The following is a 27,273-nucleotide window of genomic DNA, read 5'->3' as shown; positions in this document are numbered from 1 at the left end:
CCCCCCTGCTATGATGACCATCCCGAGATGGCAATAGTGATTGGTGGACAGTGATAACACTTGTACCGCGACTGACCTTGTAATAGTTTCCCCATGCACAGCATATTCGTCAAGCAAAGGTTTAGTAGCCTTTGAAAAGTAGAAACCAGTCCTATTCCTGTAAAAAATGAGGACAGGGCTTTTCGAGGCTTCATAAATAGACCCTTAATCTCCCAAATACTCTCCATCAATATTAAATAAATAGTTCTGAAGAAATAAAGAAATACTCAATTGTATGTATTGACCCAAAAAAGCTAAAGAAGTATTGTTGCTGTAATTTTGTTTCCAACCCATCATTGATGCCAGCAAGCAGAAGCTCCTTCCAGAACAAGGTAATAGCTGTATTAATCCTGCATCGTACATTGTTTTCTCTAGTGGGGTATATCAGGAGTAATAAGGCAGTTTAAAGTGTAAAGGGATCCTGGCAGACTGTGGAGAGTTAAAGTGGATAGCTATAATTTCCATTTAGCAGGAGCAGCACCAGCTACCTAAGCAGTGTTATAAAGGCAAGGCAGATGTCAGTGGCAGCAACCTGGGTTAAAGATTGCAATAAGAAATTAGGAGCATAAAACATGATAATGATCATTTTTTTATTCTTTTGGTTATATTCATTCAATGCAACTATCTACAGACTTCTTAAAAAACTTTTTCTAACTTGTTTTACTGAACTTGTATATTCATATTATCAAATATAGAAAGAGAACAGTTGATTGGAAGCAGCTATTACAAATTTATGAACCTGCCTTTTGTAAAAATCCAACCTCCGTGCAGTCGCTCAGACAATCCCTCACTGCTGAACAATATCTCCATTGGGAAATTATTCAAGTAAAAATATTACACTATTCATAGTAGAACCTGCATCATGTCAGAAAATTCCAGCTGGAACATGTCCATTATCACCCATTTCCATACCGTCTCAAAGGTCAGCTGTAAAAATAATTTATGCCAACGATTCTGTTCTAGTAGATAGTGGCTTGTACATTTTCTGTACAGTGCAGTGTGTAACATGTTCCACTTCTGTCCTATCTGTGGTGATAGTTGTATATTCTTCCATATGGGTAGTGAATGTAGCAATCCAAACACATGTTCCATAGAAAACCACTTTGCTTCCTATTTTGCAACACATCTCCATTACTATACATTTTGAGATATTTAGTTTAGCACTGTGTAACTGTGATTTGAAGGTCACAAATCTCTAACCATCCGTCTCCAATCCAAGGCACGAGGAAACAAGTCGGTTCTTTACTTTATTAAAACCACTTTTGTGGACAGTTGGGAAGCTCAACTTAACTTCCACACAGCCTTGCCAACATGCGTGTTCATTGGTTTTTTTTGAGGAACTGTATGCTCTTACTATATGTCATTTAGTGGCTTTCCAATACAGAAGTTCCTCATTTTCAATTCCTTTTTCCTTAGCAGCAACGTTTATATCCTACTTCTTGCTAAAAGACAGTAGACTACCACTTACAAATAGTGATTTACAATAGAAAAAAGGACATACACCAATCAGCCATAACTTTATAACTACTGACTGGTGAAGTGAATAACATTGATTATATTGTTACAATGACAGGTGTCAAGGGTTTGGATATAATAGGTAGCAAGTGAACACTCAGTGATGTGATGTAAGCACGAAAATTGGCACGTGGAATGATCTGAGTGACTTTGACAAGGGACAAACTGTGATGGCTAGACGACTGGTTCAGACAATCTCCAAAACAGTAGGTCTTGTGGGGTGTTCCTGCTATGCAGAGATTACGTGGTCCAAGGTAGGACAACTGGTAAACCAGCAACAGGGTCATGGACAACCAAGGATCATTGATGCACATGAAAAGTGAAAGCCAGCCCGTCTGGTCCTGTCCCACAGAAGAGCTACTGTAGCACAAATAGCAGAGAAGGTTAACGCTGGCTATGACAGAAAGGTGTCAGAACACAGAGCATCACAGGCTTTGTACGTATTGGGCTTCGTAGCTGCAGACCAGTCAGGGTGGTCCTGATGACCCCTGTCCAATGCCGAAAGCTCCTACAAATGAGTATATGAGCTTCAGAACTGGATCATTGAGCAATGGAATAGGTGACCTAGTCTGATGAATGGCATTTCTTTTACATGATGTGGACGTTTCGGGTGCGTGTGCGTTGTTTACCTGGTAAAGAGATGGCACCAGGATGCACTATGGGAAGAAGGCAAGCTGGCGAAGGCAGAGTGATGCTCTGGGCAATGTTCTGCTAGGAAACCTTGGGTCCTGGTATTCATGTGGATGTACCATCTTCCTAAACATTGTTGCAGACCAAGTACACCCATTCATGGCAATGGTAATTTCTAATGGCGGTGGTCTCTTTCAGCAGGATAATACGCCCTGCCACACTGCAAAATTGTTCAGGAATGGCTTGAAGTGCTGCAATACCAAGTCCAAACCATTGATGCCCAACCTCGCAACCTACAGTACTTAAAGGATCTGCTGCTAATGTCTTGGTGGCAGATACCACAGGACATCTTCAGAGGTCTTGTTTTGGAATCCTTACCGTGTCAGATGTTTTGGCTGCATGAGGAGGACCTACACAATATTAGGCAGGTGGTTTTAATGTTATGGCTGATTGGTGTAAGTATGAAGGCATCAAGTTTATGAAACTAGTGCACATGTGTAATTATCAGTAACAGAAACACTACTGTTATGTATGCTTGATGTAATTCGCAGAATATTATTCTATTATGCTGAAAGAGGTGTGTGTGTGTATATGTATATGTGTATATATATATATATATATATATATATATTATATTCTCAGTATATATGCATGTATGCTCAAAGGGCACAATAGTTTTGTACATTTTTTTTTTTTTTTTCTGCTTCAACAATAAAAACATGAACATCAAATAAAACCGTTATCGCATATAACAAATCCGCCTTTTTATGAGTGGTCTGTGGAACCTCCAATTCTAATTCCCCATGGTGTTTTGTTAGGACAGCCCACTCTGAGCCTCTGTATCGCTAAAGTATCTGCGCTGATTATATTGTGTTTCATCATGGGAATTACTGCATCAGGGAGTGGTACTATGATTAATCAGGTTCCATTTTATAAGAGTTTGTCTTAATTGACAATACAATTCTTTAATTGTTAATTCTATATAAAAATAATCATAAGTCAGATATTTGCATATAATATAATTGTGATATGTGCTCTTATTTTTATCTAATGTACATGTTTTAATCTTGAAGCAAAGTATTTAAAGCATTCTTCACTATTGTATCCCCTTGTTTCTGCTTTTACATGTCAGACAGACTCTTCCCTTGAGGAAGGGCAATTAAGGAGGGCTGCACCTACAGGTATGAAGGAACACTGTATCTAAAGCTGAATGATGGGATTACAATATGCACGTCTATAGCTTTGTATACAGGTGATCTAGAGTTCTGTAAATTGGAAGTAATGTAGAGTATGACAATTAACCTACTAGTATGCTTTCAGATTGTGGGAGCTATCTGGAGCAAGAAGAAATCACTCAAACACAAGGAGACAATACAAACTCCTCACAGATAGAGCACTGCTCAGAATTGAACCCATGACCCCAGCACTATGACTTGTAAATGCTAACCACTGTGCCACAATTTTTTTGCATCTTATACCAGAATTAAATAGCCTGCGATTTATGAGCACTGGGCCTGATTCAGACCCGCTCGCAAGCGGGTCGATGGTCCCCCACTGCGCATGCGCGAGACCCGGCCAGCGACGGTTGCTCTGTAACTACTGGTCTTGCACCAAAATGGGGCGGCTGTCGATTGTGATTGACAGCTCGCCCCGTTTTGGAGGCGGGCAGGGGGGTAGAATGGCCAAACGGAGGCGTTCCCGAAGGAACGCCTGCTGTTTGGGGGTGGCGTCAATAGTGCGCTTCTGGCTCTATTAGAGCCGGAAGCTCACTGGGGCTTGCGATGGTTGAGTCCCTACCACAAGGGTCTTGTCGCAAGCCCGATGGTCGCGACCATCACCTGGCCGCTCGCAAAAGGCATGTGAGACTGGGTTTGGAATTGTTAAATTATGGTGTTTTCCCTCACAATGCCTAATGATGGGTACACACTTAGGGGCCTATCCATCATCACTTCATTTTTACAAAAGCAGGTGAAAATTAACATTTTCACCTGCAATTGTAAAAATTTAGTTTTCGGGCCATTCATCAAGGTAAAGCGGGAGATATCACAGATAGTCCCTGCTTACCTTCCTTTAGTGGAATGGCCCGCTGTCTCATACACTAGTATGGGGACAGAATTCATCAAGCTCCAAAAATACAATATATTCAGATTTTGAGTGCGGTAGCATTCGACCATCTTCAGATGGCGAATGCTCCCGCTTATGGATTGCAACCCACTCCTTTCTTATGGGAAGGAGGTCCGGGTTGCGAAGAGGGATCCTTTCGGGTCCCTCCGCCCCTGTCCGGCTCCTTCTGCCGGGGCTCTTGTGCGCATGTGTGACCTGTTGGTCACGCATGCACACTCCCGTGAAGCCGCTCACGGGGACAGCTGAATTTTGCATCAGCTGTCACCGCGCCCAAGCAGTGATGAATTGCTCCAGATTCCGCAGCGAGTTAGAATGTTAATTATCTGGGTCCGGACCCCGATAATTAACATCATGAATATTCCCCTTAGTGATACATCCTTTTGCCGATGAGCAATATATTGCGAGGGCATCGGCGGGTTTGTACACCTGATATGTCTGTGAACGACACTTGCTCCAGGGGACCGCTGACACTGACCTCTCAACTGAGTGGGCAAATTATAAATGGCGGCTAGTTGTAATACCAGCCTAGACACATCGAGAGGCCGATTGGTAAGTGTGTATACCTTTCAAATCGGCTGCTCTGACAGTGGATCAGTCTGCAGAGAGATCCTTCTCTAAGTGTGTACTCAGCATAAGGTGGCACCAACTGTAAATACAGCCGTTACCTGCAGAAGTGAAGGGGCGGGGCTCTAAATAGTCATACACAGTCAGGACGGTGCCTGTACAGTTGATCTTAGTGGGCAGTCACGTAGAATCCACTTGCAGACGAACCCATTCAGTAGTCGGGGCAAGTGACTAAGGGCCTGATTCAGAGAAAGACGCAACGCTGATATTTTCGCAGTAAGTTATTGTTTGCTATTGGTCATGTACTAACGCCGCACTGCGCAGTTTTTGCATTGCGATTACTCTTGTACATAGGAATCACTCGCAAAGTGAGCGATCGGTAGTCAGCGTTTGGGGGTGGTAACGGGGAGGTGTTTAGATTAACACAGGTGTGTCTGACAGTTTAAACACCGCTTCATGGGCGTGCAAAAATTAATCATTGTGATCTCCTGTGCAGCATGAGAGCTCCCTGCGTGTCAGGAGAGCTGCAGTGATTACGGCTGGTCAGACTTGCCTTACATGCTGCGTGACTGCCTGATGTGCGTTGATGTTACTGATGTTCACACTGTTGCACATCATCGAACGCATATGAGAAGGCAGCGGGGCGGCGTCCTTATGCTTGGCTGTGCTTTGGAAGGCATTTGCATATTTTAGCAACTGCGATCCGTGAGTATAACATAAATCTCTGAATCAGGCCCTAAATTCTTTTAGTTATGCTACTTTGTAGCAAATCATCAGTTCTTTATAGCTGCAGAAACCTATTCATGCAGCCTTGTAAGTAACCTTCCTGCAAAGGTATCCTGTGGCCCAAGTTACTTCTCTCTGTAAACCGCATATCAGCTGACCATGAAGTAGAAGAAATTGCAGGTTTCTGTGCACAGGTCTCATACCCTGTATTGCTAAATAAGTGGTTTCCGCTTGAAAGCATTTTTGCATGGTACTTGTCCTTGAAGTTCTCTGCTACAATACATGTCGGTCATTGCAAGACAAAACAATTAAATAGCTATTGAATGTGTCTGTATACATCTGTGTAGTTACCTGCAGGCAACACACTGTTTATTCTGGGGAAGAGACGAGGTTCTTATTGAAATAGTAGAGGTAAGTGCCAGCATCATAACATAGCAGGGGGGTGTTCAAAATACCAGTATCTCATCTCAAGGGCTTTCCGCAGCCAACCATAAAAAGCCCAATTTGATATTTTAAAGCGGCATGGGTGGTTTATATTTGCATGGCATGTTCATTTTCACTTACTCCCAGACGAATATCTATTGTGTACATATCAGTTACTAAATATGTCCAGTTACTGTATGTAAACCTATATGGTACAAATAATAGTGGAAAATAGACTACCAGCCTTATTAAAAATAATTATAATACATTATTTTATAAACTTTTTATACTATAATAAAATTGTCCTTCAAAAATAGACACGTTGAATAAATGTCCACTATAGACAAAAGATGGAAACATGAATCAAGTAAAACTTATCTCAATGTGAAAGAAACATCGTTCACTTGTAATTATAAATGAGTGTAAAATCAAATGTCTTAACCAGCAAATTTAGAGAGAGAAAAAACATGTGATCCTTGGAAAAATGAAGACCTGCTATGTGCTTTGATGCTGCTAATTCACACTCTCAACTGAAATACTCCCATTGATAACATTAGTACGTTTTGCCTCAAGTCATTAGACTGACATACCCAGGGGTTATAGAACATTGCTTTAAGTATTACTGTATCCTCACTTACAGACTAGAAAAAAAATGGCAGTTACTTCTTAAAAGCTTCTCTTAAGATGCGTCCTCTATCAGAAGTGTTGAGCTACATGTGGGTTTTTTTTCCCAGACAAAACATGCCTTTGTTCTTTGTATCAGTAGAGATCTACTTTAGACAGAACTTGAGACAGCAATGTGCCTTTTATCTTTCTCTTCTTGTCATCTCCAAGAAGAGCCGGTTCTTACAATAAACAAGTAAGCAGCTTCATCCCAGAAACAAAGCACAAAAACATTCAAATAAATAACTTTGTGATTTGCATGATATCCAGTAAATGTCATCAAGCTTTTGTGCAGTTTGCAAAATAATAAACATTCTAGAGATTATTGCACCATTGGGATATATTTGGCATTTATGTGTTTACATTAATAATTATACATTTTAGGGCATTAATATATTTTTTTACAAAGCACACATTTTACTTAATCATGGGACACGTAAAGAGTTGTCCATTTTTAACAACCACTGCATAAGCAAATATACTCCACATGTGTAGCAAATATGAGGGTCCCCTTTACGTGAATCTGAAACTCTTCTTGAATCATGCTCATTTGGCAGATGGGTGTAGTACGAGCCATCCATAGCTTTCCAATAACTCTTCTTTTGGCTTCAGGTAACAGGAGGAATATATACTGTATGCAGAAACATTAAGGATGGGTAGAATCCTTCTAAACTGCATCATGATGCAACCAAGTGGTGAATTTTATATGATATCTTAATAATTATCATATAACCAGTTTTCAGCTACAAATGCAGAATACCAGGTAAGCACCATACAGTACTGCTTACCAACACTTGGTGGATAAACCTCAAACTCCGTCACACATCTTTCTCCCCTCCCATCACAAACATACTTTCTGTTATGGTGCATACACACGGTCAGATTTTTCCTTCAGATCTGAACGAAAACTATTTAAAAATAGTTCATATCTGGAGGAAAATCTGACAGATCTGTCAGATGAACGATTTGAACGATGCGCATTCCCGATGGTCAGATAACGATATCTGACATCTGATGTGTTTGCAGTCAGACTTGGACGATTTCCATTCATTTTAATGCAGTCAAAAATCGTTCAAATCTTTGGTAAAAATCGTTCAAATTGTTCATCTGACAAATCTGACCGTGTGTATGCTCCATTACTTTTCACTCAATGTTGTTTCAATAAATGTAGCAGTATAACTAATACAGTTCTAGTGGCAGATCAGCAGAAGTGTTGGTTGCACTTAATTTGATATGTGCAATGTCAGGGACTTCTTAGACTTCCTCTATATTCAGTATACAGAGAGAGGTTCATACTGATGTGTAACGCGACTTGTTGCACACAGAGGATAGATGTATGTGGACACAACGTGTGAGTGCGCTGTGACTCTGTAGCGCCGCACGTCTTTTCGTGCAACTTTTTACCTTCCAATGCGTCTTATTTGCACAGCGATGCCTATAAGATGCACAAACAGCTTCTGCTGATTGATGTGGGGCTGTGACACTGTAACATAGTATTGTGCATACAGTTACACACAGAATATAGGCACACTGCATGTCTTTTTATTCAGCAGAATCTGCTTGTGCGTCCCATTCACATTGCTGTGCTAATAATATGCATTAGAAGGTGAAAAGATGCTTTGCGCTACAGAGTCACGCCATGGCATGGCACGACTATAAGGGATGTTTAATGTGCAAGTAGGCTAGATGTATGTGGACACATCTGTAGCTCTACACATCTGTCCCAGAACCTTCAGGCAGCACATATATCATGTAAAGACTGTAAAAGGAAAAGTAGGTCAGTACACTGTTAGCGTTCCTCAGGAGGTAAGTGACTCCATGTAGGAGAAGTATGTGCAAGAAGGTGCTTGTGTGTAATAAGTGACAATGGGAGGTCTATAATGGGGAGTCTGCAAAGTAGATGCCTGTGGTTGAGGATCTGCATAATAATTAGCAAAATGCGGTGTCTGCACAAGGATGGGATCCTGGGACAAAGTGGCAGATGATGGTACAGTATACTGTTAATGAGGCCCTGGCAATGACGTCTAGGCAGTGGGGTTGTGTATGCAGAGAGGCTGATCTGTGCAAAGAAGCAGTTGCTGTGTTATTCCCACCCTGACTAAAATATTTCCTTCACTTACAGTTTTAGTTCAAGTAATTTTAAAAGTACAAAACGAGTTTCGAATTACTAGGTATCATGAATCCTGTACTGCTTTATCTAGAAGTCACCAGTGACCTCTGTATGATGAAATAAACAGTTTTACAGCATCAGAAGAATCTACAGTATATGATATATACAGGGTGGTCCGTAAGTGTGGAAACACCCTTATAACAAGGAAATGAGTAAGTAAATATTAATCCAATGTCTACACATATGATATGGGAGTGGGGGGAAACTTTTTAGGGGCTATCACCAGTATGGCAGCCATCTTAAAGTTGTCCATCTTGGATTCAACTCCTAGTTTTTTAATTGGGTAGGTAGTCATGTGACCTATCAACAAAAACAATGGTGTTCTTCATTTTAACATATCTTTAGTCATGCTGTGTTGACAGCATTAGTTCTTCTGTTTTGTTTGGCATAGATATGTGGAAGACTGGCAAATACATCATTTTACAATACCTGCAGGTTTGGGAAGATGGTTGACACCATGATTCTTTTTTTTTTTTTTTGCCAAACCGTTTTTATTGAATGAAGGAGTAATACATCATTGGAGACATATACAGAAGATGAAATAAGAGGGACCAGACATGGAACCCCGAATCACATGGATACATACAACACTATGGAAATAGAAGAAAAAATATAAAATAGCATATGTGTACTAAATCCAACATCGGAGATATCACAGGATATACAACTGAAATAGGGAAAGGAAGGCAGGGGAAATAAAGGGGGTTGCACCATGATTCTAAGGTTATCGCTGAGTCTAGCATTAGATGCATACAATAAAAATGTGTAATTATGCACAAATCATTTCATGATTATGGACTGGAACATGAATAATCCCAGTAATGGTGTAATGTAGCTATAGCCATCCACAAGGTTTGCGTTTCTATTCCCTATTACTATTTGTATTAAATGGATATACCATATTTATAGTAAGGATAATTATCATTATGGCCGTAGGGCTTAGCAGTTCTTTTAATCTACTTTGTAATGTATTATAGCTGCCAAAAAGTAAGAAACAAACCTTTAGGGATATATTGTATTATATATTCCAGTAGTTGACAACAGCAATTATTATAATTGCAGTAAGAATATATGATCCAAGTTCTAGGTGAGAACATTTGTGTATAAAATATTGTATAATATATGTGTATGTGTGTATGTGTATGTAAGATCTGACTGTTTGGCCTGATCACTAGAGCTCCTCACAGAAATCCTAAATCTCTGTATTACCTGCTGCTGTATGTTCATGGAGACCCAGGCTGGAATTCAGCCTCTATACCAGCTTTTCACACATTTCCTTGAATCACGGCACCCTAGAGTATCAGCATTTTTTCTACAATACCCATAGGTAAAAAGTTTCTTATTGAGAAAGTCACAAAAAATATATAATTAAGTAAATTCTTCTTCCCTGACATCCTTAGGTTCAGTTATGTGGTGATGGACAGGACTGTGCTTATTTTTGTCCACATAATATATGATTGGCAGCCACCAGTACTGGTTTTGCCTATCAGATTGACCATGAATAATTTTATTTGGCCCTGGATCATCAGCCCGTGGCACCCCTGCAAGTGCCACACTGCACCCTGTTAGGGAACCACTGCTCTATACAAATGAGCCTGTGTAAACAAGCCATTATTGAAGTAACATTTCTCCAATTGTAGCAAGTTATGTTATAACTTGAATATAAATATTTTTACAATGGTTAACACTATCTTTTTCATGTAAAGCAGGCTATGGTAGCTTATGGCCCTCCAGTAATTGTGAACTACAAGTCCCAACAAGATGACATGCTGGGATTTGTAGTTAAGGTGCCGATCTACTAGACTATTAAAATGAGTGATTGACCGATAACGATATCGATATTATTCGATAATCGTTTACAGATTGTTTAAAAAAATTGGTCTTTTAAACATCTATTATCGTGCAAACATGCTGGTCATCCTGAGGATAACGTCAGGTTCAGCATGTTTACAGATGATTGATTGTACCTGCACTGAACGACTGATCGTTCAGTGCAGGCTCATCACAGACTGACATATGACTGCACAATTACAATGTCAGAATTGTGCAGTCTTTTGCCTGTCTTCTAGTAGATGGGCACCTTTTACACTAATCCTGACAGGACGACAGATTCAGTTATAAGGTGCGTTATATCTAGGTAGCTAATCTGTGGATACTATGGCAGAATGTAACTGGTGGTCCTTTTACCTTTGTATCCAGACTGATTACAGTGCTGGCTTCTAATTCTTTGGGACATGTGACAATATGCAGAAATTTGCTGTTTGATAATTGGGGTAAATTCTTTTCTAATATTATATGCTCAAGCTTTGAACCACATGATACTAATTTCCTTGCTGTCACTTTCATGTTTGTTGTGTTTGTGATGATTTACCCTCTAACAATGAACCTTTTCATGTTCCATAGTTACAAGATTACTTATCTGCATGAATACAGATTGACACAGATTTTAGGCACAAATTCTATTTACTAGTACATCTCCTAAACTGGAATGTCTTAGTTTAGTCAGCTATTAAAGTTGGTGCCAGCATTACATTATATTTATCTAGTCAATGTTAGCAGGAAATAATACGCAATTCTTCTATGTTTAGGCTCATAAAGTACATTGGTGGCTGCTTGTTTATAGTTGCTGAATTAGTGACTTGTGTTTTATTAATACATTGGTGGCTGCTTGTTTATAGTTGCTGAATTAGTGACTTGTGTTTTATTAATACATTGGTGGCTGCTTGTTTATAGTTGCTGAATTAGTGACTTGTGTTTTATTAATACATTGGTGGCTGCTTGTTTATAGTTGCTGAATTAGTGACTTGTGTTTTATTAATACATTGGTGGCTGCTTGTTTATAGTTGCTGAATTAGTGACTTGTGTTTTATTAATACATTGGTGGCTGCTTGTTTATAGTTGCTGAATTAGTGACTTGTGTTTTATTAATACATTGGTGACTGCTTGTTTATAGTTGCTGAATTATACCCCTTTTACACCGAAGCTAAAACCCGGGTTTTTGAAGGGTTAACTCGGGCAGCTCCCTGGTGTAAAAGGGGAGAGAGTTGGATCGCCGGGTCGAGTGACCCGGCAATCCAACCCAGGTAACTAGCAGGGTTTAACACGGGCGCAGCCCGTGAAACCCTGCTGTGAGAACAGCGCACTCCGGGTCACGATGACCTGGAGTGCGCTGCTAGCCGGCCGATTGGTCCGGCCTCAGTGGCGCCTCGAGATGACGTCATCTCCAAGCGACCACTTTCACTCCGCAAAAGCCGGGTCTATGCAGACCTGACTGCGGTGTGAGCAGCGCTGACTCGGGAATATCCCGAGTCAGCGCCGGCAAAATTCCGGGTCTGATCCGGATAGGAACTTTGTTCCAACTCCGGGTCAGACCCGGAATTTAGGTGGAAAAGGGGTATTAGTGACTTGTGTTTTATTAATATCTTGTCCTATGATTTTAGCATTTGGCATTCTTGTATTCCTCTACTTTATTCTTAGTAAGTAATTACGTTATACCCACTAACTTTAGTTACTACAGTAGAATTCTATGTTCTAGTATGGTGACCTTTGCATTGCTCGCTAATTATTGCTAAAATTAGAGGTAAATGAAGAATATACAGATCTGCTGTCATTCTTTCAAATACATTATTCCTGATCTCACTCTATTTGTCATGTATTTGCAATTATGTTTTTATTTTAGTTCGTACTATCCAAAATTTGACCACATTTGTATGTAATCCTAAACTGCCAAAATGGCTGGTCACGTGGGCCACTCCCGTGACAGGGCCCCTATTCAAAGCGCTACAACTAGAACACTATTTAATATTCAGAAATAATGTTGGCAAAAGCAATTTGGAACTGCGGGCAACAGTGTTTGTATTTATACATATATAATCGGAGACGTGAGGTAAATGGCTGGGGAGGCACTGGCTAGTATCAGAGCCAGATTTACAGATACATATATAACCCGAGGGTTCATGTGGGCATTATACAAAGGTACAGCTGTATATAGTGCTGGAGTTTTGATCAGGGATGTACAGAAAATGTAGACAGGGAGGCAGTGCCTCACCTGTCAAACTTTTTACTCCAGAATTTTGGCTATAAAAATGATTAGAATAATACAAAGAAGATATTTATAATATTTTCTTTACATTTTTCTTTTTATAGTTAAAACTCAGGAGTATACCTGACAGGAAAGGCTCTGCCTCACATCACCGCACATCACTGATATATATATATGCCAAGTTATCTGATTGAATATTTTTTATATTTGTTAGTCCAGCTTCTGGAAGTGAGAGTGCTGTCAAATTAGAACAAAACAAATCACACGGATATCTGTTGCTTAAAACTCATAGGATTTGGCTCAATACTAATATTAGTATTAATATTAATAATACTAATATTAATAATAGCTGTTAACATTTTGTCAGATGTATATATTGCATATTTTTGGAATATTAATTTATTTTACATTTTACATTTCTATTTTTAATGTAATGTTCACATTATTTTATGTCTGACATTCATAAATACATGTATGAAACTTCTACACTTTAGCCACGTTCAAGTTTTATAGCTGTCACTTTCCCCTATTATAAGCGCTGGACATGCTGAGTTACTATGTTTTACAAGATAAATTAACTCAACCCTGTAAACTAGGACTGTACAACTAGACAGTTATTTAAAAATAGTCTCTTTGTTTTGAATTGTCTTATTTAATGTGGCACAATGTTTACATATGTGCTGTGACCCATAGCAACCAATCAGATGGAAACCAAAAGCAAATATCTAATTGGTTACTATGGGTTACATTTTTATATGCACCAGTTTTTCATACATTTTCTTAATTTCAACAGTGTCTAGCACACCAACACTGGTTTATGACATACTGGTGTCGATGCAGTTAGGGGTATGTCAGTGTGTCCTGCGATTAATTATGTGCGTATGCGGGACTTACGGTGACCCCGAGCTCACTGATTTTTGTTTGCAGCCCCATAGGGCTGAGCTGATGTGGACATTGCCGTCGAACATTGCATAGATTGCAACTCATTGAATTTACCCCATAGTAGGGGTTAGCACTGCAATACTTTCGCACATCACGGGATTAAATATAATATCCCAACAGTATTACTATAACTTAGCACATGATTGGGTCCTATAGAAATCACAGTCCTTGCTCCACATGTAGTTACACCATCCATTAGGCGTAAGAGCCAACTGTTTTTGGTTTACAGTACAAGTCTTCTCATATTGAGATGGCAAAAGGTATCCTACCATCAGAGCATTGCTGTAGCTGAATAGCTTGTCGGGCCCCATTTGTTTACAAATAATTAAATAATTAGTGTGAATATATTTGAAGCTGGTGAACTAAACCGAAGATTTTAAACACTGGACAGGTGTGATTAAGTAGAGAGCTATAATATATATATATATATATATATATATATATGTATGTATGTATGTATGTATGTATGTGTGTGTATTTGATTAAAATAACTCCACTGAATTACTGTTTTGTTTTCTACTTTACAAACAGGTTTAGACGGGTCTAATGTACCATTAGCAGATACTAGGTTACATCCCAAATCTCTGGAGAAAACTGCATGGAGGACGGACAAAGAGTCTCAGTGCCATCACATGCTGAAACATCTCCACAATGGAGCCCGAGTTACTGTACAGATGCCCCCAAATATCGAAGGACATTGGGTCTCTACCGGGTAAAGGCAGTTTTTATTTTGTTTTTTTTACAACTTTTGTTTTATTGCAGGTTTCATTCATGAGCTGCTTTATTTCTTTACTCTGCGGCAAAATATAGAAACCTATCCTGGACCCATATCAAATAGCTGTGGCTCTTAGACTCCATGGGGTAAATTTACTAAAGTGAGAGTTTTTAGAAGTGGATATGTTGCCCATTGCAACCAATCAGATTCTAGTTAACATCTACCTAGCACTTTCTAGAAGATAATAGCTAGAATCTGGTTGCTATGGGCAACAACTGCATTTCTAAAAACTCTCTTAGTAAATTTACCCCACGTCCATGTTAATTCTCTACTTCCTGAGGTCTCTTTTGTTGTCATATCTCACTTCCCATTGCTGTACAACGCCATGGCTCCCCTATCTGTAAAAAATAAATAAAGGGAAAAATTATTATTATTAATAAAAATGAATATAATAAGTATGAGTTTACTACCAGTAATTTAAGGCGATCAGTATTTTACTCTGGCAGGTATACATAAGAAAAATGTAATCTGTTAAAGCAAGGGACAACTGGACCCCAGTACCAGCACCCTGTTAAATGTACAAATATTTTCAGTCCTGCTTAGATTATCAGTTGCCGTTAAGTAGATCTAGCAGGACAGAGCTTAGAGCTGGTGACACATTTCCAATCGTGCATAGAATTCAGTCCTACAGTAGATATGCTCCCCTAAAACATGCACTGAGCCCCGTTGACCTCTACTGTCAGAAAGTTAACCTGCAATCTCTGCAGTCCAACTGGCAAAAAATATGATAATGTCTTAGTTCTTGATCTGGTTTGAAGACTCCTGTCCACTCGTGAACTGGTGGAACCTCCAGCCACAACAGCCAGTCTCCTGTTTCCTTGTGGTCTGGCATGGGACGCACTAGGGAAACCTGTCTATGGAGAGTTTCCTTGCTGTCTGGCCTTAGATGTACTTGGCAAACTAATGCTGTTTCTTTTACACTTCTGTTTAGTATCAAGTAGATTTATTCCTTATGAAGCTATAACTCACATATTTTAATTTTGTTGTCAGAGTGAGCTCTTTGAGAGTTTTAGAACATAGAACTCGCCCTAGTGAGCTTTGTGGCCATTACTGTATCTGAGTTTTCATTAAAAGCCACAGTTCCCACAATTGGCATACCACTTAGACTATATAAACGTATATATGTCCCCAGAAAGATTTCAGATTATTGCTCTGAGCACTTTTAGGAAAATAGAAAAAATACCGTAGAGTTCACTGTGGCACAACAAAGTAAAACAAATGGGCAACCTCAAGGCACACACAGACCTATAGAACACAAAATGTGTGGCTCATTTTTCCAAAGCATTTCTTTGATGCAGGCCTTTCATTTTTTATACTCTACTGAGAGATTATACTGTAAAATACATATTTTCCATACATAAATAACAAATTATAGCACAGGCTGTTATGTAAACATCCACTAAGGCTTAAAATACATGAAAAGGTGATTCCAGTGAAAAAATAAATATATTTCTTATTTATTTATTTATTTATTACCAGTTATTTATATAGCGCACACATATTCCGCAGCGCTTTACAGAGAATATTTGGCCATTCACATCAGTCCCTGCCCCAGTGGAGCTTACACTCTATATTCCCTACCACATGCACACGCACATACACACACTATGGGTAATTTTGTTAGGAGCCAATTAACCTACCAGTATATTTTTTGAGTGTGGGAGGCAACCGGAGTACCCGGGGGAAACCCACGCAAGCACAGGGAGAATATACAAACTCCACACAGTTAGGGCCGTAGTGGGTATCGAACCAACGACCTCAGTGCTGTGAGGCAGTAATGTTCTTCTTAATTACAATCATCATGCCGCTTGCAACAATCTACTTGAATAACTTGTGATTATTAAAATAGGACTAAAACCTAAATCGTCAGTTATGAGACTCTGGCATGGCTGTTACAGCTTTTTAACAGACCTGTTGTGAGTATGACACTCTTTAGTAACGTCTATAACCATAGAAACCAATAGTGGACTGTGCAATGGCAACAGCCAGTGGCTGAAACTTCCAACTGCCAATTTCAGGTACAAGTCCTATTTCAGACATTGGAGGTTATTCCTGTAAATTGGTGCGAAGCATAATAATTCTAATAAGGTAAAATAATAGTTTTTATCATTTTGATGTTGAGCTAACCTTTAACATTGTTCATAGGTGCAGGTCTACTATAAAACCATGGCAACCAACCAGTAATTATCTTGTGTCTGCTAAGTTCAAGTGAGATGAAAATTTTCCTGCCACCCAGCGCTTTGATGCAGCCGAAAGTTGTGCTGCACTGACTTATAGAAACGTCAGCGCAGCCTGACTTATTGCCTGCATCACAGTTCAGCTTACTGCTTGAAACCGTCCCCCCCCCTTATATCTCGAACCCTGGAGTTGCCCTGCCTCTTCACCTCGACCCCCAGGTCCATTCAAAATTATTTTTCTAAACCACTTTTACTATTACATAACAGCAATAGAAGTCACAAAGTAATCTTTCAAAATAACAAAAGCTGTTGACAATTCCAGTTTGTTATTTTCAATATGTTTTATTATGAAAAATTCTAACAGACCCAGCTTGTATGGGCATCCATTTTAGCAAGTGTGCACTATCCTTCTTAAATCAGGACAGTCGTGAGATAATACTTTCCTGTTACAATTTTGTGTACTTGAATTCTTTTAAACACTAGTAAATGGACCCAGCTCCCACTGTATGTGCTGTACACGTTGGGTGTGAGATGCATGCATAAATGATGACATCATTTCTATCACCTTTCAGTTTTATATAATAGATTATAAATCATCCAGCATAGTCTATTGAACTTTTAGGGAAATTATGGCAGCTGAAAGTCATGGAAATGCCCCTTGTGGTCCACAGCTCACACATTGGACAGTTGTGTTTTGAAGCAGTATTAGAAGAAAGAAGGGTGAATTGGGCACAATTGTTGCAGATACACAAATATGTTCTCAGGCTTCAGAGAGTCAAAGTTCGAGAGGATCTCCTGGACTCACAAAAAACTGGTCCAGTCCCCGCATGGCCGGGGGTTTGATGACTCTATTCTTATTTAATTGCATAAGCATGGCCCCGCGCCTGCTGTAAAATGCTACAAATCACTGCTTTGAACAGCAGGGGGCAGAGCCACAACGAACCAAACAGGCACCATGCCCCCCTCCGTATCTCAGGCATGATCGCCCCCTCCATGACTGTCCACGAGGGTTTTTTTTTTGTTAGTCGGCAAGTATGGTTCTATATGTATTTGTAAGCTTTCTCACAGGATGGAGTCTATCATGATGATACTCTTATTTTAACAGTATATTAAAAAATATATATATGTACATTAGGCTAATTAAAAATTATCCATTTAGAAATTGTATGTCACTTCTGTCACAATTGTTTGAATATAACCCCAGTCACATACTTACTTTACATTCTATTTACATTATAGATGTGAAGTTCGTCCAGGACCAGAATTCATCACAAGATCCTACAAGTTTTATAACAATAACACATTTAAAGCCTACCAGTTTTACTATGGAGGAAATCATTGTACAAATCCCACCTACACTTTGGTTATTCGTGGAAAAATTAGACTCCGACAGGCATCCTGGATCATCCGTGGGGGTACAGAGTCTGATTACCAATTGCATAGTGTTCAGGTAGTACCTCACAGTGAAACTATGGTGGAAAAACTCACATTGTTGGTGAACCAAACCTGTCCCGGTTTTGTACCTGAAGACAAGCCCTGGAAAATAGATGTCAGTTATGACTTGTGGAAAGAAGACAACAATTGTAGATGTCTAGAGGCTCTTAACTTTGCAATGCATGAGCTTCAACTAATCCGCGTGGAAAAGCAATACCTGCATCACAACTTGGATCACTTAGTGGAGGAGCTCTTCCTAGGGGATATTCACACTGACGTTACCCAGAGGATGTATTATAGGCCATCTAGTTATCAGCCGCCGCTACAGAATTCCAAGGTATAAATAGTCACTCTTTCATTATCCTAAATTACGTCATGATTTTAACAAATTTTATAAGCTAGCAAGACATCTATTTGAAAAGATCCACAGGTGGAGCTAATTATTTCACTTGAGATTCTGTGAGGAGACCTTGAAAACATGCTCTGTTGGTAGCTCTCGAGGACCAGGGTTGGCTATCCCTGGTATATAGTGTCGCAGGTATATACAAGGCAAAGTATGATTTGCAGTATAGTGCAGCAAAAGTGTAAATATACATAAGGTAGAACGTAGTATTCCAATGCTGTACAGAGCTGTTGCGCAAATATTACAGTACAGTATAAAACTGCTTTATACATTGTAATTGGTTGAATAAGGTATGAAGATGGTACAATATAAGATCACATAATAGCAGATAGCATCTCAGAGCAGTGCAGAACAAATTGGCTATATGGACTTTGTTTAGTATAGAGAGGTTCATCTAACACCACAATTCTACCGTATCAAGTTGATATTAGCTTCACATTCCTAATTCAGAATTACTGTATTGCTGATTTCTACCTCTGGGACATCTTTATCATGATATTTTCTAGCAATTATCCATATCTAGCATGTTTTGGTAAGGTATACATGATTGTTTCCTAAAACAAGATCAAGTTGTAACACATAGGGGGGAATTCAATTAGCCGCTGTAATTTACCGCGGGCTAATTAGTTCCCCGGAGCTATCCAATTAGCCCCGAATACAGCCCACAGCATTGCACTTAACGTGGGTCTTAGCAGACTCCAAAAGATTTACACGATAATTAGCTTATTATCGTGTGCAAACAGTAGGTTAACAGACAGGTCTGGGAACTTTTCCTGGATTCTATGTGCAACTGAATAGCCCCGGGCATAAAAGCCAGAGGCTTCCACCTTTTTTCACCCCTGATAAATTATCGGGGCTAAATTGAATTCCCCCTTTAAGGTGTTAATGATGGTGTTCTAATCATTGTAAAGATTTTAATGTGATTTTTATTTTTTATTTATTTTTTTTTTTGGTCCAAGAGAATCTTAATAGTAAAACAGATGAACTTTGTGAAAAATAAAGCCCAATTAAAGACAGCGTGGGCAGTAAGTGCAAGGTTGGCCACTAGCCCCCTCTTATTTAGACTAATTGCTGCTCCTTTAAGACAGTGTTAGATTAACATAACACTGATCCAAGTAGCATTATGCACACGTAAACATGCTCCCTTAAGTGCCAAACTTCTAGAGAAATTTCATAGTTGTACTATTTATAGTAATAATTATGTTATAAAGTTTAAATTCATATGTGTACTGAAACAAAAAACAAAGAGACTAAACATTTGTATAACTTGTTAGGCTGGGTACTGATCACCAATGTTTACTTTGTCACTTGTTAGTGGTTACGCTTGTGGCTACAAATGAGTGATAATGAAACGTCCAGGCTTGCCGTGTGGTGGAATGCTGCCATAACCACAGGATCAGTCGCCAAGAAAAATAGCCACATTCTAAATTCTTACAGCACGGATCTGACTCCTAGGTGGTAAATCAACATCCCAAACTAAATATATCGAGAGTGGCAGATTAAGGCCTTGTTTCAATTTGGGTCCCATTTTATTTTGGATTTAAAATTTGTACATTTAAGCTTGATAAAGTATCTTGTATAACTGTTTGAGGAAATATGTTAAACCGGTAATAGGCAAACCTGATACACTTCAGGAGCCAAATTGGGTGGCATTCTACCCTAATTTAAATCAATACATTTAGTCAAGGATAGAGGGAATGTAGTCATAATGTCAATGTGTATATTGTTGACAGTTATGATGTAGTCATTGTTAAAATGTCGACATTCAACATGACGGCACCTGTGAAATGTCGACATTCTGCTGGGACCAGAGGGTTAAGCTTAGACTGCAGGAGGGGAGGTTAGGGTTAAGGTGCTTACACACTAGACGATGTGCTCACACTGTGATATCGTAAAGCTGCACGATGTGTCACAAGATCGTAAAGATTTGCCGATCTTTAGATACTGCAGGATAGCAGACAGATGCTTTCATGGATCAGGGATATCCGTGATGCATGCATCGGTCTGTAAAAAAATAAACACTGATGCACGGTTGGATCAGTGAGATCCGTCTGTGCTGCTGTGTTTAAAAAAAAAAAAAAAAAAAAAAATGAAAGCCTGTGTGACACACAAAAAAAGTGGCTTTAGTTGCCCAGTGCAGGTTCTGCAAAATACGGGGGACAAACAACTTTAAGCACAATCAGCACCGGGCTAGTCAGAACCAGCCCTGGTTGCCAAAATACAGGGGACAAATGACACAGGGGTCCCCTGTATTTTGTGCAACCAGCACTGGGCTCTGATCCGGTCCTGGTTCTGGAAATACAGGGGTCCTCCTGTATTTACCAGAACCAGCACCTGACTTTTTCTAGTAGGGGCTAATGCCACAGCCAGGGAAACCCTTTCACCCGGTCCTCTGGCCAAAGCATTACCCCTGACCGCTAGTCAGCCCAGGCCGGATCCCTGGGGAGCTGGGTACCCCCAATAAAGAGGTCTCCCTCTCCAGGGTACGCCAGGCTAGGCCCTCCAGGAGCTATTCAGAATCACACTGAATTTACTGCCACCGTTTGATTGCATACACAAATGCACAAAACATTTCAGGGAGAAGACAATGGGTATTCCATCATCACTCATTGCTTTTAGACCACAAAATGTGTGCATTTCTTTTCTTTCCGTAAAAGAAAGCTTTAGTACTCAAAGAAAAAGAAAGGTTTAGTACTCAAAGAAAGCTGTGAAGACTCTATCATTGTTTCAGTGTCCAGTCAATCTGAGCTCTATCTGCAGATAAGAGTTGCAAGGCAACTCAACAAAAGCTTTCAGCAACAGTTGAGTATACCTAGTATCTATTATATTCATGGTTAGACAGCGTAACTGGATAGAATGAGTGATGTATGCTCTTGGTAATGGCTTGTGTTATATGAAAAAAAAATTCTAGGGTCTGATTAGTTGAGGAGCTGGGGAGGTGGCGATCACATCACCATACTGACAGAGCTGTTACTTTACTGGCCTATTTATCAAATAGTTATGATCCTTAAATCATACATACTGTAAACAGCTTGTTATTGCAAAAGTAAGTAATGCTGCTATTTACGAATACTGTAACACAGCAGTTATCCATCCTTCCCATCTGTGTGCAGTTTGTATGTGCAGCGAGGTGGCAGGGATAGAACAGGAAAGTAAAGTGATGGCGATAATTTGTCTGAGCAGTGATCTCTTATTGTTGGGAGTAGCTGTGATAAGAGATGAAAGCTTACTGACATTTTTTTCACGACTGTATGAATTTAGTCAGGTCCTTTAGTCAAATATCCATTAAATGTGAAGCTGTGACAGTTGTGCAGAGATTGCGGAAAAGTAGGACTCCATTTTGTAGTGTGCTGTTATCAGTTATTGTAGTAAAGTCATACTTGGAAATGATAAGCTTTTACTAAGTACAACTACAGTGTCTTGTTGTACCCAGGGTCATTATAACTCATGTGTTTTAGTGGTTCGGGAAAGCATGAGAGAAGTATTTATTTATCATTTACTAGCTGTTGCCCGCAGCATCGCCCACGATTAAATCTTTTCTGCCAACATTGTTTTTATTTGAGGTGTAATAGTTGAATTGCTTTGCATAGGGGCCCTGTTGTGGGATTGGCCCACGTGACCAACAGCGCTATAGAGACTGGTGGCAGCAGCACCTTCACCCACCACTCACAGCAATGTCACTGTGTGCCCTGTTATATTCAATTGAACGTGGGCCCAAAACACCTCTCAATATCAATTCTATTCCATACATCCACACACACTCACTCACACCCACTAACATTTAACCTTTATTATTATTATATATTAAAGGACATCCCCTTAGATAGGGATTGTCTAACAGAAATCAAGACTGTCATAAAGTATGCAGCTTTTTCTGTGTAAATAGTCAATCTTGTTTGCAGCAAGAATATTCTTGTAGCAATGTCCATTTACACATTTCCATGTAACTATGCATTATGTGAAATTATTATTATTATTATTAATAATAATAATAATAATAATTAATAATAATAAATCAGCATCTCAGCAACCGGGTTCATTTCTGGTGGTAATTACTTTTGGGGAGTGGTCTCTGGAGATCAGTATGAGCCTTGGGGTCATGGGGCACAGCCTGGGCAGATTGTGGACGTGCCGGTGGTGTAATCCATGTTGAGAAGCAGGGTGTACATCTTATTACTATTTCTGTTCATATGTATTTGCTAGCGAAATTAAGCAAAATTTTTAATTACAGCACATAATTATATCAACTTTTAAGGCCGGATTCAATTAGCCTCAAAGCTAATTAAATCCGTGTCCTCCTGAGACTTGAACAAAAATCTGTGTTAAGTAGGGCTTTCTGCCCTTTTTCATGGTTGCCGCGAACATGTTAATCCAGAGCTCCGGGTACTTATGGGTTAACTCGCATTAGTCGTGCAACAAAAAAGGACTCCGAAATTGAATAGCTCTGGGTGTAAAAGTCCAAGGCTACAACCTTTTTCCTCACGCATGGCCAGCGGTTCAAATCTCAACAGCGGCAGCCCGGCAAGGGTGAAGATCCTGATCGTCCGTAAGGTAAGTATCACTAACCTAATTCTACCCCCTAACCCTCCCTTATGGGTGCCTAAAACCCCCAAGAGCCTAACCCTAATCCCCCTCTTCCCCCTAGCCTAAACCTAACCCTCTGGGGGAGTGCCTATCCCTAACACTCCCCCCATCCCCCCCCCCCTTTCTTGTCAGGGGCGTATCTATAATGGGTGCAGGGTGTGTGGGGAACACGGGCACCGCACACCCTGCACCCATAATATTACTTACCTCTCCGGAGTCCCGCGTCGTCGCGGGGGTCTGGCGCTGTAAAACGACTGGAAAATGGCCACGGCGGCCATTTTCCCGTTGTTTGTGCATGCGCAGTACAGGGAAAGTGGCCGCCGCTGCCATTTTCCCAGTGACCTGTGCATACATTATAGACTCTGGGCACACTCTAGTGCCCAGAGTCTATAACTCCGGCGCTGGCCGCCCACAGCTCAATGCGCTGCCGGGCGGAGAGGAGGGGGCCCGTGTCGGAGACTGCACACGGGCCCCCTCCTCTCTAGAAACGCCCCTGCCTCCCGCGGCTGTCCGCGCCTGGCTTACCTTAGTTCAGTATGCCGGGCGTCGGTCTTCTGGCGTGGTTAATGACAGGTGTCAAGTTTTCGACACCTGTCATTAGTACCACGTCGGGATTAGAGAGTCTGGAAGCCGGCGGTCGGCATTTAGACCATCGGCTTCCAGACTACATCCCTCCACACGTAGTAAGGTATTAAGCCTAACTGAATCTGGCCCTTAGTGTTGAACAGAAAAATAAAATACCCACATACGTCACAACATTTTAAAATACTAGGTTGGGACAATGGATACAATGCCAGCCCGGGGAAGTGGGAGCCACTCCTCATTATTCACAGTATTTATAAAATATTTGAGCAGCATAGGTCAAAATATGACGACACATATTTTTCTGACATACATGTAAAGGTCTGACATCGGGTGTGTAATAGTGCAACGGTTTGGTTTATGCTGTAGAAAGTACTTTAATTTAAAAAAAGTTTAATGCATTAGTATTTGACTTCTTTGAAGCAATGTTGTGGTTTCTTAAAGGCAGTCAAATATATTTCAGAATTATTTGTAGTTTTTCTTTCATATGCCACATTGCTGTACATATATTATGCTGGATGTTGCCTTATAAATAGAATGTGATTGCAGTAATTGTAGAGGCCCCCCTTTTATGTTCTGTATGTAAATGATTGTGTTTGATCCTTTTGCTTTTAGCAATGCTGGGTACATCTTCATACAGTGTAATCATTCAATGCTTCCTGCTACTTGTAACAAGACTAGCCCTTTCTCAGACCTTGCTATGTTGCAGTGCATGTTCTGCATTGAAATTTTCTTCCCAAAGCCAAAAAGAAAATTCCACTTTGATGCTGCATTTTTTATAACCAAATATGTACAAAGGGAATATTTGTTGGAGTAGAAATATGAAAACATGGAACTAATATGTAATCCAGTGTTCCAGATCACATTGTAGATGAGCAGGTTCAGGATTTACATTAATTTTACACTTTATTAGTTGATAAGCCACACTGCTAAAGTTACTGACAAGTATAAAATCATAGAAGACCGGCATATACACTGCAAAATCCAATGATAACACAGATCCACTCTTTAAGATGGAAGGGAGGAAGGAAATTTAGATATGCCATAATATTTTCCATTGCAGCTAGATGCCAAATTTTGGACATCACTGCATGCAAGGAAGGAACTTCGACTGTTCTAATCCCTAGCTGCGTTAGGGATATGAAATGCAAGCGTATCAGCGGGGGTATCGAGGTCCTCCAGTGGAAGTCCCAGAAGACAAGACCAGGGATTTTTAACAACCGGGACTTGTACTACCTTGCTAATGAGATCTGCAATTTCATCACATCAAATTCTGCTATTTGGGGCAGGTCCACCAGATGTGAATGAAGGAACCTCATTCCCCACAACTTCTCCAACAATTGGGGGACAACAGACCCAAAGATCCTATGCAATTTAGTAGGGACCGTGGACCTCATTCAGACCCGCTCGCTAGATGCATTCGCTCACACTATGCGTATGCAAATATGAGAAGGCAGGCGATCACATGGCAAGGCATTAGCACGCCCACTATGTCTTGGCATGCGATCGCATTGTGTATGCAGATGTCCACCAGCCTATCTTAAGACGCCCAATTGCGTACGTCATCTCCAGGAAGTGTATGCAACCATCGGAACATCGGATGCGATCGTATCGCTTGTGGTTGACCATACCCTACCGCAAGCACTGCGAGCACTTCAGTGTAAAATACAGCCAAGTGACGTGTACTATGACGCTGCCTCTTAATTATACACTCCTCTGAAACGGCGTTGAGATGCTCAGGCACGCTTGCGTTCGCACCTCCACTCTCCCGTTTTTAATGGCCAGCCCCTGTAACCACCCACAAATGGCTTTTCCGGTTACTCACTCTGCTGGGCAGTCTATGCACAGCGTGTAAACGCGCTTCCCGGTCTTTCTCAGTGGTACGCGTACTGCGATGCATGCAAACCATCGAGCGAACGCATCTTAGCGAACGGGTCTGAATAAGGTCCCAAGTTCCATCTATAATACGCTTTTGGAAGCATTTTATTTCACTAGTGTGGAAATAGAAGTTTTAGAGACTCTGGCCCTGAATCAGAGCGGGACTTTTTTCCACTGGCCTCCAGGCCGCTCGCTAAGCTGTGGGTGACCACCCACAGCTTTAGCAGGTGGTCTGGTGATGGTCGCGTATATCGCGACCATCGGGCTTGTGACGAGACCCTTGTGGTAGCAGGTTTGAATCAGGCCCTCTGTCTTTCATGGTGTACCGAATTTCGATTGAATACCAGAGCGGGGCATGCACAAGCCACTGTCTTAAGACATCAAGTACCAGACTGATGTTTCTGTATAGCCAAGGGAGGGTAGGCCAAGAGGGAAACTAGGATTATCCCAGAGAGGAGTAAGTGGGGTTGGAAGTGAAAGGAGTTTCAAGTGGCAGGTGCAGTAATCCCAGAGGTGACAGGTGAAGCCAAGGACTGGATGTGAAGTAAGGAGATGGTTACAAGAGGGGAACAGCAGAGAGATTAATGAGCATCTAGTACTCATTGAAGGGTCCAAAGCTAGCCTTCGAAGAGTAGACTGCTGAGGTGGCATGCATGATAGTATAGCCTAATGTCCAGGACACTCATCCCCCCCCATTAGAAGTTTGCCTCTGTAGGTTAGCAAAACTGGTTCTAGAAACCTTATATTTCAATTGAAGAAACCACTATGCAACTGAGCCACAGAGTCAGGACCGTTAATGAGTCGAGGGAGGAAATTCATCTTTATGCGGCCTAGCTAAGAGATTATCAGATATTGCTTCCTAAACAGGTCCGCTTTTATAGAGGAAAGAAGCAAAGTATAATATTCCTGGTAGAGTGTTATAGTGACTTGTGAGAGAGATACCTAAATAACGTATCTTGCTGGATCTCCAGGTAAATTTATAATTTGACTTCAAAAACGATAACTGGGAGGAAGTAATATGAAAAGGGAGGGCCTAAGTCTTGCAGTACGTAATTTTATACCCTGAAAGTGCACCATAGGCAGAAAGAATCTGAAAAAGATTAGGAAGGGCTACATGGGGAGATGAGTGTTCAGGGGGCATCAACAAACAAAGAGATTTTATAATCCTATGTGCCCACTGAAATCTGCTTAATATCAGTTGAAAGGCGTATATGCACTGAGCGGGGTTGAATTATCAAGGCAAAAATCAGGGGTGACAAGGAACACCTCTGACTAATGCAATTAGTGATTTGCAAGAGACTAGAAGGTATTCCATTTACAGAGACTCTAGCGGTGGGATCAAAGTACAAGTTTAGACCCCCGTGAGGAAATCACCTCCAAACCCAAACTGGTGACATGTCTCAATCATTAACGGAGAAAGCAAGAGAGCAGGAGCTTGGGAAGAGTTAAAGGTGTGAATAATATTAATAGTCCATCTTGTATTGTCCTTCACCTGTCGCCCGGGAATAAAGCCCACCTGTTCAATATGAATCAGCTGAGGCTGCCCTAAGTTTAGGTGTGATGCAATGATCTTGGCATATAGCTTAATGTCCATATTTGACA

General features: G+C 40.5%; 1 protein-coding gene across 1 annotated transcript in view; it reads left to right on the top strand.

The window, feature by feature from the left end:
• Window positions 1-27,273, top strand: part of APCDD1 (APC down-regulated 1) — a 69,799-nt gene that overhangs the window by 29,354 nt on the left and 13,172 nt on the right. The window contains 2 exon segments of the mRNA XM_088469813.1: window positions 14,370-14,550; window positions 18,030-18,561. Coding sequence (XP_088325939.1) covers window positions 14,370-14,550; window positions 18,030-18,561 — 713 coding nt within the window.

Source organism: Taudactylus pleione, unplaced genomic scaffold, assembly GCF_031769625.1.
Source record: "Taudactylus pleione unplaced genomic scaffold, aTauple2 ptg000093l, whole genome shotgun sequence".
In the NCBI taxonomy this organism is placed as follows: domain Eukaryota; kingdom Metazoa; phylum Chordata; class Amphibia; order Anura; family Myobatrachidae; genus Taudactylus; species Taudactylus pleione.
Note: the sequence above shows the minus strand (reverse complement) of the source record. Positions and strands in the feature narration are given on the sequence as shown.